At 39.0% G+C, this 15,792-nt stretch overlaps 1 protein-coding gene across 1 annotated transcript; it reads right to left on the reverse strand.

Moving 5' to 3' along the window:
• Positions 1–458: 458 nt before the first annotated feature.
• bms1 (BMS1 ribosome biogenesis factor) lies at positions 459–15,587 on the reverse strand. The gene is made up of 23 exons (XM_057358964.1): positions 15,461–15,587; positions 14,817–15,007; positions 13,069–13,259; positions 12,688–12,767; positions 12,159–12,347; positions 11,931–12,073; positions 11,731–11,852; positions 11,227–11,420; positions 10,856–10,992; positions 10,218–10,735; positions 9,223–9,324; positions 8,911–9,068; positions 8,731–8,812; positions 8,573–8,652; positions 7,078–7,275; positions 6,686–6,874; positions 6,388–6,568; positions 5,801–5,859; positions 5,538–5,660; positions 5,265–5,412; positions 2,772–2,947; positions 2,527–2,688; positions 459–1,014 (listed from the first exon to the last, which is right to left on the reverse strand). Exons 2-23 carry the CDS (start codon positions 14,996–14,998, stop codon positions 787–789), a joined length of 3,642 nt encoding a protein of 1,213 aa, XP_057214947.1. The 5' UTR covers positions 14,999–15,007; positions 15,461–15,587; the 3' UTR covers positions 459–786.
• Positions 15,588–15,792: the final 205 nt, after the last annotated feature.

Consider the following 15,792-nt stretch of genomic DNA (forward strand, 5'->3'; position numbering starts at 1 on the left):
ATATCACTTTAATGCTCTCTCTTCATCCAAACCCAAAAAATCAAAGCAACTTGCTTAATCACCAATAAATCACAATTAGACATATAGAGAAACTCCCCACACTATTGAACATCTGTCCATACAACCCCTGATGCTGAAACATTGCCATATAGTTGCTATTCATAGGCTTTTCATCAAGCTGCCTTCAGCTTTGTGAAAGAAAAAATTTGAAGCTCAGCAGTAGTTGCTGGATAATGGAGACACTAGTGCACAGAAGCGCAATTCACTCCAATTCACTAATAATGGCTCAAAGACTCATCATACAGGGTCCACCTTACCTGTGGCCAACAAGAGTACATCAGATGACCTGGATGAGGAGGAGTCATTTAAAGTCTACAAATTGATGCAATTGTATTTTTGCAAGCATTTCATCTCACCTTGTCATCTGATTCCAAAGACAATAAACATTTCCTTTGCTTTATAGACACATGATTTTTATTGAAAACCAATGCAATAAAACAAATGTCATGTGACTGATAAAACATAGTAGGAAACATCTGCATTACCAATGTTTTTTTTTAATCCTTTTAGATTTAGCATCAGTTAACCAGGCAGTTTCTTGATTCTTCTTTATGGGAAAATTGTATCTGTTTTCACCAAAACCCATTTTCAGGTACCCAGCAATGTCAACAGCTTAACACCTCAGCCAGCTTAGAAAGAACAGCTGGTGTGAGAATTCAGTAAGTGGCATATTGCAAACAGGCCTGGAGCCATATTTAACAAAATCAGGTATGTGTTAAGGTAGCCTCAGTTGTCTTTGGACGCTCCCTTCAGGCTGGATTTGAGTTTCTTCTTCTCCTTCTGTCCCATGGCACGGTAGATCTTTTTCCTCTCCTCCTTCTGTCTCTTCTGCTTCCCCTCCTCCTCGATCTCTTTCTGCTTCAAGAATTCTTTATGCTTGGCACGATGTTCTGCTTTCGCCTTCTTGTTCTTGTGTGAGTAGACCGTGCTTAAAGCGTCAAGCAATGCTGCCACCTGGTGAACGAAATTGGGATTTAAAAAAAAAAAGATGAAGCATGAGCCCTAAAGGGTTGAAACTTAGCAACACATCTAGTGTTGGGCGATATTCAATATAATCAGATCGTTCTATAGCCAGCCTGATCGCCGATACACGATAGTATCGAGGGGCGTGGCAATTACGCATTTGCTGGATTTGTGGACAATAACAGATGCTTATGTGTCTAGAAAATGCTCATGTGTGACTGCAATTAGCATTCTATCAGAGTTTAAGTTCAGTGCAGTTGGCAACATTGTTACTTACCACCGCAACCTTTTAAACAAGAGAAAGTAAACTATTGCTATAAGTCAATATCATTCATCCAAATGCGTCATTGATGCCGGCGTGCGCTGTTATTACTTGATTGCCAAACGGGAACAACTCGTGCGGTGGTTTTAAACCCTCACGCGCATAGCAATTCCTGCGAGGAAAAGCCCAAGCCGCGCGCATCACAAGCTCTCTCGTGCACTGAAAACTCAAAGCCCCCACATTATAAACTCTCTCTGGTGCGAGGAAAAGCCTAAGCCGCGTGCATTGCAAGCTCTCTCGCATGAAGAAATGCGCAATGCGCGTTTGTAATATTGATTTGCAACATATATTGGCAAACAGCCAACTATCGTCTAGGGAATCAGCTATGCCGATAGGTCTGAGGATCGTCGATACACGATAGTATCGTCTATCGGAACAACCCTAACATGTTTATAATCAAGATCACAGAGGTTGGATTGAATCTGAAAACTGAGATTTAATGCAGATAAAAAGCAAAATGTCAGGACAAATGAGCCACTTTGGTAACAAAGAAAATGTTCAGCCAAAATTGAAAATTCTACTTTTCATAGCAGTGGTCACTACAAACTTTCATCGTATTGCAAAAATATCCATTTTTTATTAATTCTCTTGTGTTGTATGTAAAATGAACATGCAGGTTTAGATGGAATAACATGATTTAATTTTGAAATTAAACTATTTCATGATCATTTATTGTTAAATGGACTGGCCTGCTGAAGCTAACAGATTTAATTCGATTGGGAGTGACTAAAGAATTTAGAGTTCGAGCAACTATTGAAAAAGTGTTTCGCAACTGAATAAAAATGAACCTTTAGGTTGCAAAACCATATTTACAAAAAATCTCCAAAGGGAATAATTGAAGTCTTTAATAACTAAACCATGATGATTAAAAATCTAACTCTTAAATATTTTGGACGAAGAAAGGGTTTTCCAAAAATAACCCCCCTTTCTGTGTCTTCTTTAGGGCAAGAGGATTTCAAAGGCAATTGGTAAAGAAATTGGCCAGCAAGCAGTTGGCTGCATTTGCCAGGGACATGGATTAAAGAAATATAATATTTCTTAGCCAACACTCTGGAGGCTTTGCTTGCTGGATTAACTTTAAACTAATTGTGGATATTAAAAGCGTCTTTGTGTAATGACACTAAAACAGCTCAGACACATGGCTTATATAACACAGAGACGGATATTGAGACAGCTCTCACCTTTTTCTCATGGGGTTCTCTTATGACAGCCGGCCTCCGCAGGTCTCGCGGGGTTTTGCCTTTGGGCAGATGCTGTTTGGGTTTGCTTTTGAAGGGGAGGGATTTCTGCAGCTCCTTGGGAATGTTGAGAGGGTTGAAATGTCGAACTTTCCTCACGATCGGCTGTGAGGACAGAAGAAGAGAATGACGGGGACATCATAGGACCTAAAAACCCTCCTTTTTAAACTTGGGAAGTGGTTGCTTACCTTGTACAGAGAATCCTTGTTGGGTTTGTTCTGGATGCCCAGGTCATGCTTCAGCTGCCCGAGGGTTCTCATACCGGCCCATGTGTCCTTCTGCCCGACAGGCATTAGCAGAGACGTCACTGGATTGTACAGCTGAGGAACCGAGACGGGATACCAGGAACGCAGGAACACGATATCTAAAACACATGCAGGGGGGTCTTTTAACTACAGGGATTTTAAAGGGATGGTTCACCCCAAAATAAAAAAGGGACATTTATTCAACCTCATGTCCTTCAAAACTAATATACAAATCTTTCTTCTGTAGAATACGAAGAAAGATATTTTGATAAATGTCTTTGTGGTTTTGTGTCAAGTCAATGGGGGCCAATGTTGTTTGGTTATCAACATTCTTGAAAATATCTTTAGTCGTCTGGAATGACATTAAAGGAGAGATTTTTTTCTATTTTTACACAAATGTAATATAAATCTTAGGGGTCCACAGAATGTGTCTGTGAAGTTTCGGCTCAAAATACACCGCAGATCTTTTATTATACAGTGCCCTAATAGCCCAGTTTTGCATGTGAGGAGAAACGCGTTGTTTTGGTGTGTGTCTCTTTAAGTGCAAATGAGCTGCAAGTCTCCGCCCCCTTTTCAGCAGAAAATGCAGCCAGGGCTGTGAGCCTGTGCTTCCAACCACAAAACAAGAAAGAAGGGCCGCATAAAGCGAATGAGAAACACGGTGTCTCGTCTTTGAACACCAAACACATTTTTTTCTATAAGTATCACACCTGTTTCCCCTGGGGCCATTCGCGAAGGCGCTCCGGTCCCCGTTCGTCCGGTCACGACCACTTTCGGGGATGAGACCCATGATCGCGTCCTGGGGTTTCACGGGTGAAATAACTAAACGGGAGGGTGGCGGGAGATGGGTGTGAACAGGTATGTCTATAAGCGAACGGACAAATGCGTCACGTTATCTATATGTGCGAAAGTACCCATGACAAACCCGTCGCGTGTTTACAAACCATACACACTGCTTTCTATAATTGAAGGTACTCAAGACAAACACATCGCGTTTTCTCTAAGTGAAAGTAACATTACACAGGACAATCCTGTTGCGTGTTTACAAGCCATACACATTGCTTTCTATGAGTGAACGGACAAATGTTTCACGGTGACATTTTATCTACTTTTAACTTGCCACAGGTCCCTGAGGTCTTACTTAAAAAATACCGGTACTTACAATGTCTTTATTTGCAGCTTTGTCTCGTTCAGTCTGGAGGATTTCCATTGAAAACTAAATAAATCCATTGCTCTCTTGTCTCCTGTGAGACTGGGAACAGTGTTCTGTGCTGCTCTGTGCAGCCAACAACAGAACAGTCAGCATGCTTTGCTTACTTTTGCCATGCTGTTGGAACTAATTCACATATGTCGCTTGCAAAAACAAAAATGTCGGCACAGGTGGACACGGTCAGAAAAAGGGGCAGTAATATTATAATAAGAACAGCTACCTACGTCAGAAGGGGAGCGAAATCTGAACGGCTCGGTTTCTCACAGACTTGCAGTGATAGGCTCACGTAAACAATGTTACTGGGTTGTCATTTTTCACGTTTTCTGAGTTGGTAGATGCACCAGAGACCCGATTATAGCACTTAAACAAGGAAAAAGTCTGATTTTCATGAAATGGCCCCTTTAAATGATAAAAACTAATTTCATTTTTGGGTGAACTATTCTTTTATTGGTTTTTATTTAAACTAACAGATTTGAGCTCTTTTTGTAACAAAACAGTTTTATCAAAAGCTGTATATGGAAAGAACACTTAATAGGAATGGTACGTTATGTGTGAAGTTATATTTCATTCCCATGTGTATTATCCCAAGATATTATTGTCAAATCATGCAAAAAGTATACATTACTTGTGTGCGTTTCCATATACAGTATAACCTTGAAACCAGCCTTACCAAGAAAAAGTAATCGGACATTTTTTTTCTCACGTGATTTGCATCACATATTGTTAAAAATCAAAGCCTGATTTGGGATGTCATGAAAATGACATTTAAGAAAAATGTGTTCTTGTTGCTACAGTACATACACTGTTTAAAACATAGAAAGTGTGAAATGTGTGTTTTAAGGGTTTATTTTGAGTCCACATTGCCAAAAAGTGCCCACCCCGGAGCTAAAGAAACATCCATAAACAATAATCATCTCATAAAGATTCAGTAGACCTAATAAGGCTTGAACACACAAACTGCACGAACTGCAATATTTTTCACATGCCCATCTCTCCAGAGAGAAGTATAATAATCAGTAATAATACCTCTCCATTTTAACAAGATGCTTGTTTATGTACATGGGGCCTTACTTGGGAGTTATTACATTCTCAGACACTTCTGAGAAATAACGCACGGCGTATTAAGTCCCCGAGCACAGCTCATTATACGCACATTTAAATGAATAAATACGAGGGCAAAACGAATGCACAAAATATTTATAAATAGTGGAATGAGGCGGACTCACCGCTCATCAGTAATCTGTCTTCAAACGTGGCTCTATAGGAGCCCAGCGGCGTCCGCAAGGCTTTCTTTATCTGCCCTTTAATACCACTGACAGTGCGAATGGACGCGCCCTCGAACTTGGCTACCTCCAGGACAGTGTTGAACATTCCCTTAGAGTCGGAAAAAGACAGTTATAACCAAGTCTGAGAGAGCACGAGCGTTATATTTCAGGATATCCCTGGTGTGCTCTGCTACTACACTGCTGAACTATTCCTGAGTCTGCAGGACTCCCTACCTGGACGAAGCAAGTGTTCTTAAAGATTTTATAAGGGTATCCAATCAGTTTGAGCTTCTTCACAATGGTCACTGATTTGTCGAGGTCCAGAACGACTCCAGTGGCAGCGATGCGGAAATTGGCCTAAGGGGAAATAAGATGGGTTGAGTCAAAGAGAAAAGAGAAGCCTTTCATCCGGCTGTGGCTTTCGGGCAAGGAGCTCGGACTGAAGGAGCTTGTGACCCCAGCTGCTCGTTTGCTCTCGTATTATGCTGGGTTCTTACCCGAGTACCTGCGACAGTCTGAACAGCCAGGAAGCCTGTGCCCTGAGGTGTTATGGGTCCTGTCGAAATGAAGAAAGAGTGGAGAGTGCATGAGGTGAAAGAGAGAGAACTGAGAAAGAGCAGTGCTGCTCAACAAATTTCTAGAATAATAAATATGAAATATTAACAATAAAATAATTTAAATTAGTAAAATATTATAAAAAATATGCTGCACTTAAACAAAAAAAAATGTAAGCTTCATTTAAAATTACATATTAAACTATATTATAGTGTATGCAAAATTTAATAGCAGTTTTGTTTGTCCTGCAGCCAAGAGAACACTTGAGAATTCTCTCATTTACTGAAGCACAAAACAGCAATAAAGTAATTCACAGTTCAGAGTGCAGTAAAAAAGATAAAAACATTAAGAATATGTTACGCAGTTGGCCAACATAAAAACAAATCTACCACAAATTCGATTGCTTTAAATTAATATTCAATATTGAGGGAAATTTTAAATATATTTACTCGGAACTAAAACAAGCACCACTAAATTCAAGGCGTGTGTGTTTGTATGGAGGAGGGGGTGTGTGTGTGCCTCATCTCACCCCAGATGGTGGCACCACAGTGCATGTGCTCAGGTGTGTATTTCAACAGGCGGTGACGCCCATTATGGTCCTCGATGTAGAAGAGTGGAATGGTCTGAAAGCGCCTCCAGCCCAAAGACAAGATGAGAGGGTCGCGGGTTTTCAGGATACGATTGTGCCAGCGATGTTTCTTCAGACGCATCTGATGAAGAACCAGAATTGTTTACCACGGTTTGCCTTCCAAAGACATTTGGCATATACTATTATATTAACCTGATGGTCAATGAAACAGGAAGCTGTGGTGTATGTGACGGCTCACCTGCAAGTAGCCAACATTCCCCTCACTCGCTCCCAAACCGCCGAGAATGATGGGATAGTGGGGGTCAAAGTTGGTGACGAACTCGCAGGGTAAAGCAGGAATCTCCACACGCACATACATGCCTGGCCGAAAGCCTTCATACTGAACCCGAAGTTCATCATCCACATCTTCAAACTCTTGTCTGTTTAGCTGCAGAGAACAACCATGTAACGCTTAAATAACTTGACATCAGTAATAACTAAACACAATGCACCGGTCTTAGCTGGTTTGAAAAAATGTGCAATTCAGTCCTCTTCCTGCTACTTCAGAGGTGTAAAAGACTCCCAACTAAGGGCACATTCTAAAGATGAAAGCATTTGGTCAGTCAGGGCGCCTCAACTTCAACTTCTTACCTCAGCCTGTTTTTGCAACTCCTCCTTCAGGTCATCGAAGTAAGTGGCTTCCCCGTCGTCATATTCGGAATTGAATCTCTCCTTCAGCTTCCTCTTTTTCTCCAGACGCTTGTTCTTCTGAATTTCATCATCATCATATTTCACAAGAGGAGCCTCCTCTTCTTCGTCTTCGTCATCATCGTCGCCATCACTCCCTCCCTGTGTTTTATAAAGAACAACAGACCACAGAAATATTACTAATAGACTAATAGGCGAATAAGTGCTTTGTAGACAAAATGTAAATGTTATTTAAAAGTTATGTGATATTGACCAGCTATATTATTCTGCGTACTACATAGCTTTTTACCAAATACATATATGGAAATGAAATATTTATATGATTTTGATCATACTTGCACGTTCTATTGTTATATGTGACCCTGGAGCACAAAACCAGTCTTAAGTAGCACGGGAACATTTTTAGTAAAAGCCAAAAATACATTGTGTGGGTCAAAATGATTGATTTTTTTGCCATAAATCATAAGGATATTACATAAAGATCATGTTCCATGAAGATATTTTGTAAATTTCCTACCCTAAATATATAAAAACTTTATTTTTGTGAGTGGATGGCCTGCAACAGTGCCTCTGATTAACAACTTCAAAGGCAATTTATCAATATTTTGATTCTTTTGCACCTTCAGATTCAGTTTTTAACGGTTGCATCTCCGCCAGATATTGTCATATCCTAACAACCATTACATCAATAGAAAGCTTAATTATTCATCTTTCAGATTACGTAAAAATCTCAATTTTGAAAAATTGACCCATAAGATTGGTTTCACACAGTCTAATATTCCGTTGGACCGCCTTTAGCTTTCGATAAGCTTCTGCAATGTCCAGAAGGTCCATTTTTTTCCCGTCCAGAGTTTTCGCCAAGATCTTGTATTGATGATTGGAGAGTCGGACCGTTGCGCAAAGTCTTCTCCAGCACATCCCAAAGATTCTCAATGGGGTTAAGGTGTGGACTCTGTGGTGGCAAATCCATGTTTGAAAATGAGGTCTCGTGCTCCCTGACCCACTCTTTCACAATTTGAGCCCGATGAATCCTGGCATTGTCATCTTGGAACATGCCCGTGCCATCAGGGAAGAAAAAACTCATTCATGGAATAACCTGGTCATTCAGTACATTCAGGTAGTCAGCTGACCTCATTCTATGGGCACATAACGTTGCTGAACCTAGACCTCCATCCAATGGGAGGCTCTTACCTATTTGCTTAGTTAAATCCAGGTGGTGACTTGTTTTTTTGGACGGGCAATGTACTTGCACATTATTGTTCATTTTACTAGCTATAATATCCCTGTAAGAATAGATTATTAGTCTATTATAATTTCTCAACAAAAAAAAAAAAAAGGTTTCAAATAGTTGCCTCAGACACTTCTACAACGAACCAAGCAAAACAAAGTATTCAGAGTGTTGCGTAGTAATAAATTAAAACGAGTTCGATTTTAAAACCTCAGTTTGGTCCTTATTGCCAGCCTTTGCTTTGTGAACCTCTCCTGTTTCCAAATCTTCAAAATCTCCATAGAGGTCATCTATAACAACAAGAGAGATTAAATAAGGTAAAGAATACACATAATCCCTGCATCTGTGCTTGGGTTTAGTTCTCTTACCATCTTCCTTTAGAAGCGTTGCAGCATCCTTGTCCTCTTCCCATTTTCCAGTCACGAAACAGTCTATGATAGAGGCCAGCATCTGGAAACACACAGTTCCTCCTTAATAAACGGCAATAAACCTAACACAGACAACAAAACACACATCTACATGTTATGTAAATGTACTCAGTCTTTTACCTCCTCCTGGTCCCAGTCATGGTTGCTGTCTGGCTGAAAGCGAGAACAGTCCAATGCATCTGCTCGTACTCTCGTATTCTTCTCTGGTCGACTGACTTTAAATAGACCACCCAGTTCATCCTCCTCATCTTTAGAATCTTCTTCCTCTTCCGCCACCACTACAGAACAAGAATTTATAAAAAACATTGAAGAACAACCTTCAGATATTTATTCAGTGACATTTACGCATTTGGCAAATGCTTTTAAAGCAATTGGTAATGCATTCAAAGTCAAAAATCTAACTTGAAAGACAGGGACAGCTCTTGCGCTTACCTGTGCCGTACACTAATTTGCGCAGGTTGGGGGCTGCACGTTGTTGTCTTAAATATGCCTCTGTTGCCTTCTGGGCCAAACCTTCCTTCCATCGTAGCGCTCCTGCAAGAAACACATCTCCATAAACCGAATGCATTCGATATGTTCAGAAAAAAGCTTTCAGAGCAGTAAAATCCAATAACAAAACAGGCACAAACTGGAGCCTGGGGAAATTTAGAATGAAAAACGACTTAAGGGATCATCAAACGAGAGAACAAATAAACACAGATTTTCTTGAGAACTCTCAAATCTGAATATATAAAATTGAATAAGTATGAAATTATGCAATATATTCTGGGAATGTGAGGGGGAGCAGGCTGGGTGGTACGTGGCAACAGTAGGAACATGTGGAGAAAAGATTATAGATTTTGCTACACCATTTATATTGTGAATGTGATGGTTATATTTGCAGAGCTACTAGTGGGCAGGGCTGCATTATGGTATTTAGAAGCAAGAGCAAAACTTCAAATCTGAGTAGTCAAAAACAGAATTAAAAAAACCTGTATAATGTTTTGAGTCTTTGGGTGTTACTTGTTTGTTTGTTTTTTGTATATAAAATATTACATGACATATTTCAGAAGACATTTTCACATTTCAAAGAAAAATAATATATGCTATTTATATGATGTTCATATGCATTTAATTTCCAGAAGAAAAACTATACCATGCATGCATACTGTTATAGTACAAATAAAATTACTCGTACCATTCTAAAACTTTTATTTGTACTCTCTACACTAAATTTCCACTTTTTGTGTTTTTATTTTCCTGTAAAGCTGCTTCAAAACAATGCAACATTGTAATAAGTGCCACATAAATAAACTTTATGTTTATTTAATAAACATATTTAATAAACTTAATGTTATCACAGCTCTTAGTAGTCCAATCTTTTATAACAAGATTTTTTTAGGTTGTCTTTATTTGCAACAAACTCATGAATTATAAATACACTGTACCTGCTGTTTCAGAGCCCATCTCTACATCTTCCTCGAAGTCCATCTCTTCTTCTGGATGCTTTGATAGTGTCTTATCTTCATCCTCCATATCTGAATCTGCTTCCTCATCTTCCTCAGAGCAATGACCGGAGTCTGGACCTGTGCCTCTTTTAGCAGCCTTCTCCTCCTCTTCTGTGTCGTCATCATCATCCTCTTCTTCACTATCATCATCTTCGCTCTTTTCCAGCTCATCATCGCTATCAGCGAACGCAGGCATCTCCGCCACAAGCTCGTCAATCTTCTGCTGCTTCACTGGGGGTCCTGCCTCATTTAATGCTTTCTTACACAGTGTTGGTTTGCCTGCTTCATCGTCCTCATCATCATCTTCCTCATTCTCATCACCCTCATCCTCACTCTCTTCCTCGTCATTGCTTTCGCCGTCATCTGCCTCCTCATCTTCATCAGCAAAGACAGCTCTTCTCCGCTCTCTCTGAGTTTTTGCATCCCATTCTCTGCTCTCCACGGGGCTCTGTTTCCCACTAGTTTTACAGAACATCACGTAAAAATATATTTTTTAAAAATGTAACTTTTACTTTATCATTCAGCAACTGTTTTAACATTCAAGTAATACAGTATAATCAAAATTTAACAAATCTCACCTGTTTTCCTGTACCTCCTCAGGAGCGAGTGCATCTGTCCCCGTGAACAGCGACACTTTGCTAGCTGCCATTTTTGCATCCAAAGTGGCTTGTGTTCCAATAAGAGACTGAACGAGTTCAGTGGAAGGCCGCACCTCCTAAACACACATTTATTACACCATTACAACCTCATTTCCAGCAGATCACAAATCATCCTAAAAACTCAAGGTCATATTTCTTGATAAAAAAGCGTGTTAAAAAGAAATCACTACATTATTGCTCTGTGTAATAAGCTTCAGTAAGCTTGTAAACTGCAGACAATATTGTGTCTGGCATTAAATCAACCGTGTAGGTAACGCTGTCATTGGGGATGTGCTGTGACTAATTCTAACCTGTTGCTGGTTGGCGTGCCCACCGGGCATGTCGATGTAGACGGCATCTTTATCATACACCAGTCCCCCGACTCCGGCCATGGGGGCATACAGCAACCGTTCCTTTTCATTTAATGCCCTCTTCTTGAGCGTCTCTGGTAGAGGGCAGGGGTCCGGAAGGAAACTAACGTCCGCTACTGAGAAGTCCCCCACGCCTGAAGAGGAAGTGCAACATAAATCAGTGGTTCTCAAATGGTAAGACCCCCCAAAAATAGGTCCAATTTCTGTGGGTTGTGCGTGTTCCAGTAGTAATAAAGTAATAATGAAGACATTTTTTATAATGAGTTGTTTTTCACAAAGGCTGTCTGTCCAAAAAAATTTAATATGGGCAGCCCCTTTTAAACATACACAGAATGCAAAAAAGATATGACCCAGAAAACATTAAATAACAGCACAGCAAAACCAGTTGTGAACCACTGACACAAATCACTGAACATCTTCAACAAAATATTCATGTCGACTCACCAGGAATGTGGACCTGGCATTTATTCTTCAAGAATGTCCCACGTAGGTAGCCGTACAGAGAGACGGTTCTGTCACATTTGGGGTTTAACCTAAGAGTCTCTGGATCTGTAAGATCTTCCATACTGTCCATAAAAAAATATTACTGTCAGTAATAGAAATGCTTAGAAAGATAACAACAAAGACTTTCTCAGATGACTTACCGGTCAGCGACAACATAAGGATGAGAAGTTTGCCAGACGAGAGGCCTAAACTTGATGACTGAGATGAAGCGTCCCAGGTTCTTAATTTCCTGTGTTTGGTATTCTCCATACACCATTCCAGACAAGTAGAACAGCTTGGCTCCCTGCAGATTACACAGAAGACGTTCATATTCTGATACAAGACCTCTCTCATACACATGTTATGAGTTCATACAGTTGTGAACGTACCTGGTAAACCTCAGTCCAGAACCTGTGTTTGAGGCGTTTCTTTGTTTTTCTAAGCGTCTTGTTGTTCTTAAAGGAGTCTAGATGTGTGAGGACACCCATGATACGAGGAAAGCCATGAACTTGACAAATGTTCAAAAACTCAAAGGTCTCCATTTCAAAGCCAAAACTGGCATCGATCAGCATCAGGACCTAATGAAGTTCAATAATTTCAGTATTGTCTTACTGTTAATTATAACATTTACAATGATAAAATGTTGATTTATGTTTATATTTAATTATGATTTACATGAATATTGTGGTCAAATAGAACAAGACTGTTAGTAAGTAAAAGCAGAGACACAGCAGAAAGATTTATCTAAGTAGATAATATTTGTTAGATGTTTATTTCCACAACATACAAGTAAAGGCACCACACACTTGTAATAATTTAATATACCTGTGTTAACAAAGTATAACTAACACCATTATACTATATCACTGCACAAACCTAACCTGGTCAATGTTGAACATTAAACATGTCTAAACTCACCAAGTCAGCAACCTTAGCCAAATCAATCATGGTGTTGATGTCATTGTTGCACTCAATAAAAGTCACACGCCGTTTCTTTCCTACAAAAAGAACGCAAGTTGTTTTATGTCAGAAACTTGCTGATTTGATTAACAACATAGACCAAGTCAAGAATCTTAATCTTTTATAAAAACAAATCATCATGTGCATTTCTGACCACCCCCAGAAGTGATCAGAAGTTAAATGTTTTCATTAAACTAAAATGAAAGCATTTTAGACCAAGTTTAAAATCTTTCTTATATCTAAATGCATCACCTGAGATGATGTTAATATTATGTGTAAACAGGTCCTGAAAAAAAAAAAGAAAATACTGCTGTATTAATGTTGTACAAAAAAACTGACCGGATACTATAGTCACAGGTCCACAGATGTCAGAAAGCTTATGCCGTGTGTAGTTTTTGATCAGGCAGCGGATGAGGGTACTTTTGCCCACTTTTGGAGGTCCCATCACAACTACAACAATAGGTGGGGGCTCCAAAGGGGTCCGGTCTACCAGAGGAATGTGATGTTTCTTAGTTTTAATGTCCTGAGTCCTAAATAAATAGGATAAATAAAAACATGAAACGTGATTACAGGTAAAGTAAAAGCTTACATACAAACTAGGATGTAAGATCCGAAAAGTGGGAAGGACACAATAAAAAACGTATCATCATTAGCTAATGCATACGTAATGTAATGTACAGGCACATCAAATACTTACGAGCAAAGCTAAAAGGTTTGGCAGCCACTAGGGATGTCAATTTAGACAAATTCCCATAATCGAGTTTCATTTACATTAACGATCAATTAATCGATTACTCGTTGACATTAATACTGAAATATGCCTCTGCAGTGGCATATAGGCATGACAGCGCGCAAAACAGCATCTTCCTCACCTGAATAAAAAGGTTTCTAAGTTTAAAAAAATGCCTAGTAGCATTGTTAAAATGAATCTGTGTGATTGATAATATAATAAAATTATGTATTTGATAATTAACATATAGACCAATATATAACGTGTCACCGCCTCAGATGTGCACTCTGATAATTGCATGTAAGCAGACTCATATCATTGAACTGCGTGAGAGAATAGGTTGACTTGTTATTTATAAGCGTGTTATTTTCTTTCTAACTGTGCATTGGACACAGCGCATGGACACTATCGACAGTATTACAGAGAATCTGTAGAAATCGAAAAAGGGTATTTTAAATCACAAATGTCCATAACGTGTTACAACCTTTAGCGGTCCTGAAGTCGAGACTTGTGTCTCACACTGAGGCCTACTTAGCAGGTGGGACGAGTGGGACATGTCGCCACCACTTTTTGCCAAGTCAATTGTGTCCCAAGCACTTATTTGAATAAAACTAAGCTTGTGGAACAAACACGCCGTGAACGCGCCGCTTGCGCATCCATTGTCCAAGCACAAACAATGTGTAAACCAATAAAGAAGTGTAATTTTTAATTATTTTAGTTATTATATAAATATTTTCATTATTAAAGTATTGTTTTCCATTGATTTGACCGACCCCAGCGGGTGGGGGCAGACTTTGTCCCCACCACTTTTGAAAACAAATTTATACGCCACTGGTCTCACATAAATAACATCATTATTTGTATTACATGAGCAGAAGCTAAAATAACAGTTAAATGACGTGCTAAACCATTTAGAATAAAATAACTGATAAGCTGTCCACATGCGATTAATGCAATCCTAAAAACCCTGATGGTACTGTACACTTTAGGAATGCCGGTGAGGATTTAATAAACTTGTGACAACATACGTTACCGATACCAAACATTATAAAAGAAAATATATTTGCATTTTGCATCTATAGTGCTTATTTTGATCTGCAGCTTTAGATCTTTTTATAATAGTTATAAGTTATAATAGTTGCTACACACCTAAGTTGGTACAAGGGTGATTTGACAAAATCCAGGACATTTTAAGTAAACATAAAAAAGCAGCAGCGAATTTTTGAAAGGCACATCCTTATCAATACCATCATTAGATGAATAGTCAATATAAATGATTCTTACTAAGAATCACATTCCAAAAGTAAATGAGAATGTACTGAGGGCTGAGTCTACAAAAAGCTGTCTGACTACTGACCTGTGGAAGGATCTTGCCATTCGCACAGCTGACTGACAGGCAAATGCTTTTGGGTTCCTCTTCCTTGCATCCTGCTCATGTTCGGACTCCTTCTCTTTCTTTCTGTTTTTCTTTTGTGCTTTGGGTCCACTGTGCTTCTGCTGGTGCTTCTTCTGTTCCTTCTTCTGTTCGTTCTGCTCCATCTTTACTTTCTTAAAGCCAGGAGATAATGCAAAAAATCAGAACAGATCATCCTATACATTTTTGGTCATTAGACCTAACACATCTAAATAATACGAGCTACTGATACAACCCTTTTTAAAGCATTACTCATCGGAATGACAAGTAATGGTGGCCACGACTATCCCTCGAACATTCAGCATCAGTGTGACATTATTTTCTATGCATTAAAATGACAACGAGAAGCTGAAACTGCTTTACAAACACAAAATATTTTACATGACAGAATGTTTGTAATATTATTGTTGAACTTCAAAACACTAACGATTACAAGGAAACGAGTATTAACGTTAAATATTTTAGAAGACATAATCTGGTTATATATCATGGTATATTAACTGCCAGACTTAAATTGCTGGAATAATTCAGTGAGAAAAAATATTAAGAACATTAAACTACTCACGTGCATTAAAATATATGCTTACCTTCAGTGTTTACACTTTATTCTAAAACGATGCACATATGTAATGAAATGTGAAGATGTTCATTCAAGTTATCATATCACAGCCCCATAGCGTGACTCTCTCCACTGTTTACACGTGTGTTACACTTCCGGTCACAAGCGGAAGGGGTTACGTTCGAAAATGTCTGTCGTGTCAAACAGTACTCACCGTAAGGAACGATCCACATGCAAAAAATGCATTTCACGCTTTGATAACTTCTCGCTTCCACAACTTCGTAATTTTTGATAATTACATTTACAACAAACCGAAAGCAAAATAAATAATTTAACGGATTTAAATAAATAAATGTAGTT

This window comes from Triplophysa rosa, linkage group LG18 (assembly GCF_024868665.1).
Source record: "Triplophysa rosa linkage group LG18, Trosa_1v2, whole genome shotgun sequence".
NCBI lineage: Eukaryota > Metazoa > Chordata > Actinopteri > Cypriniformes > Nemacheilidae > Triplophysa > Triplophysa rosa.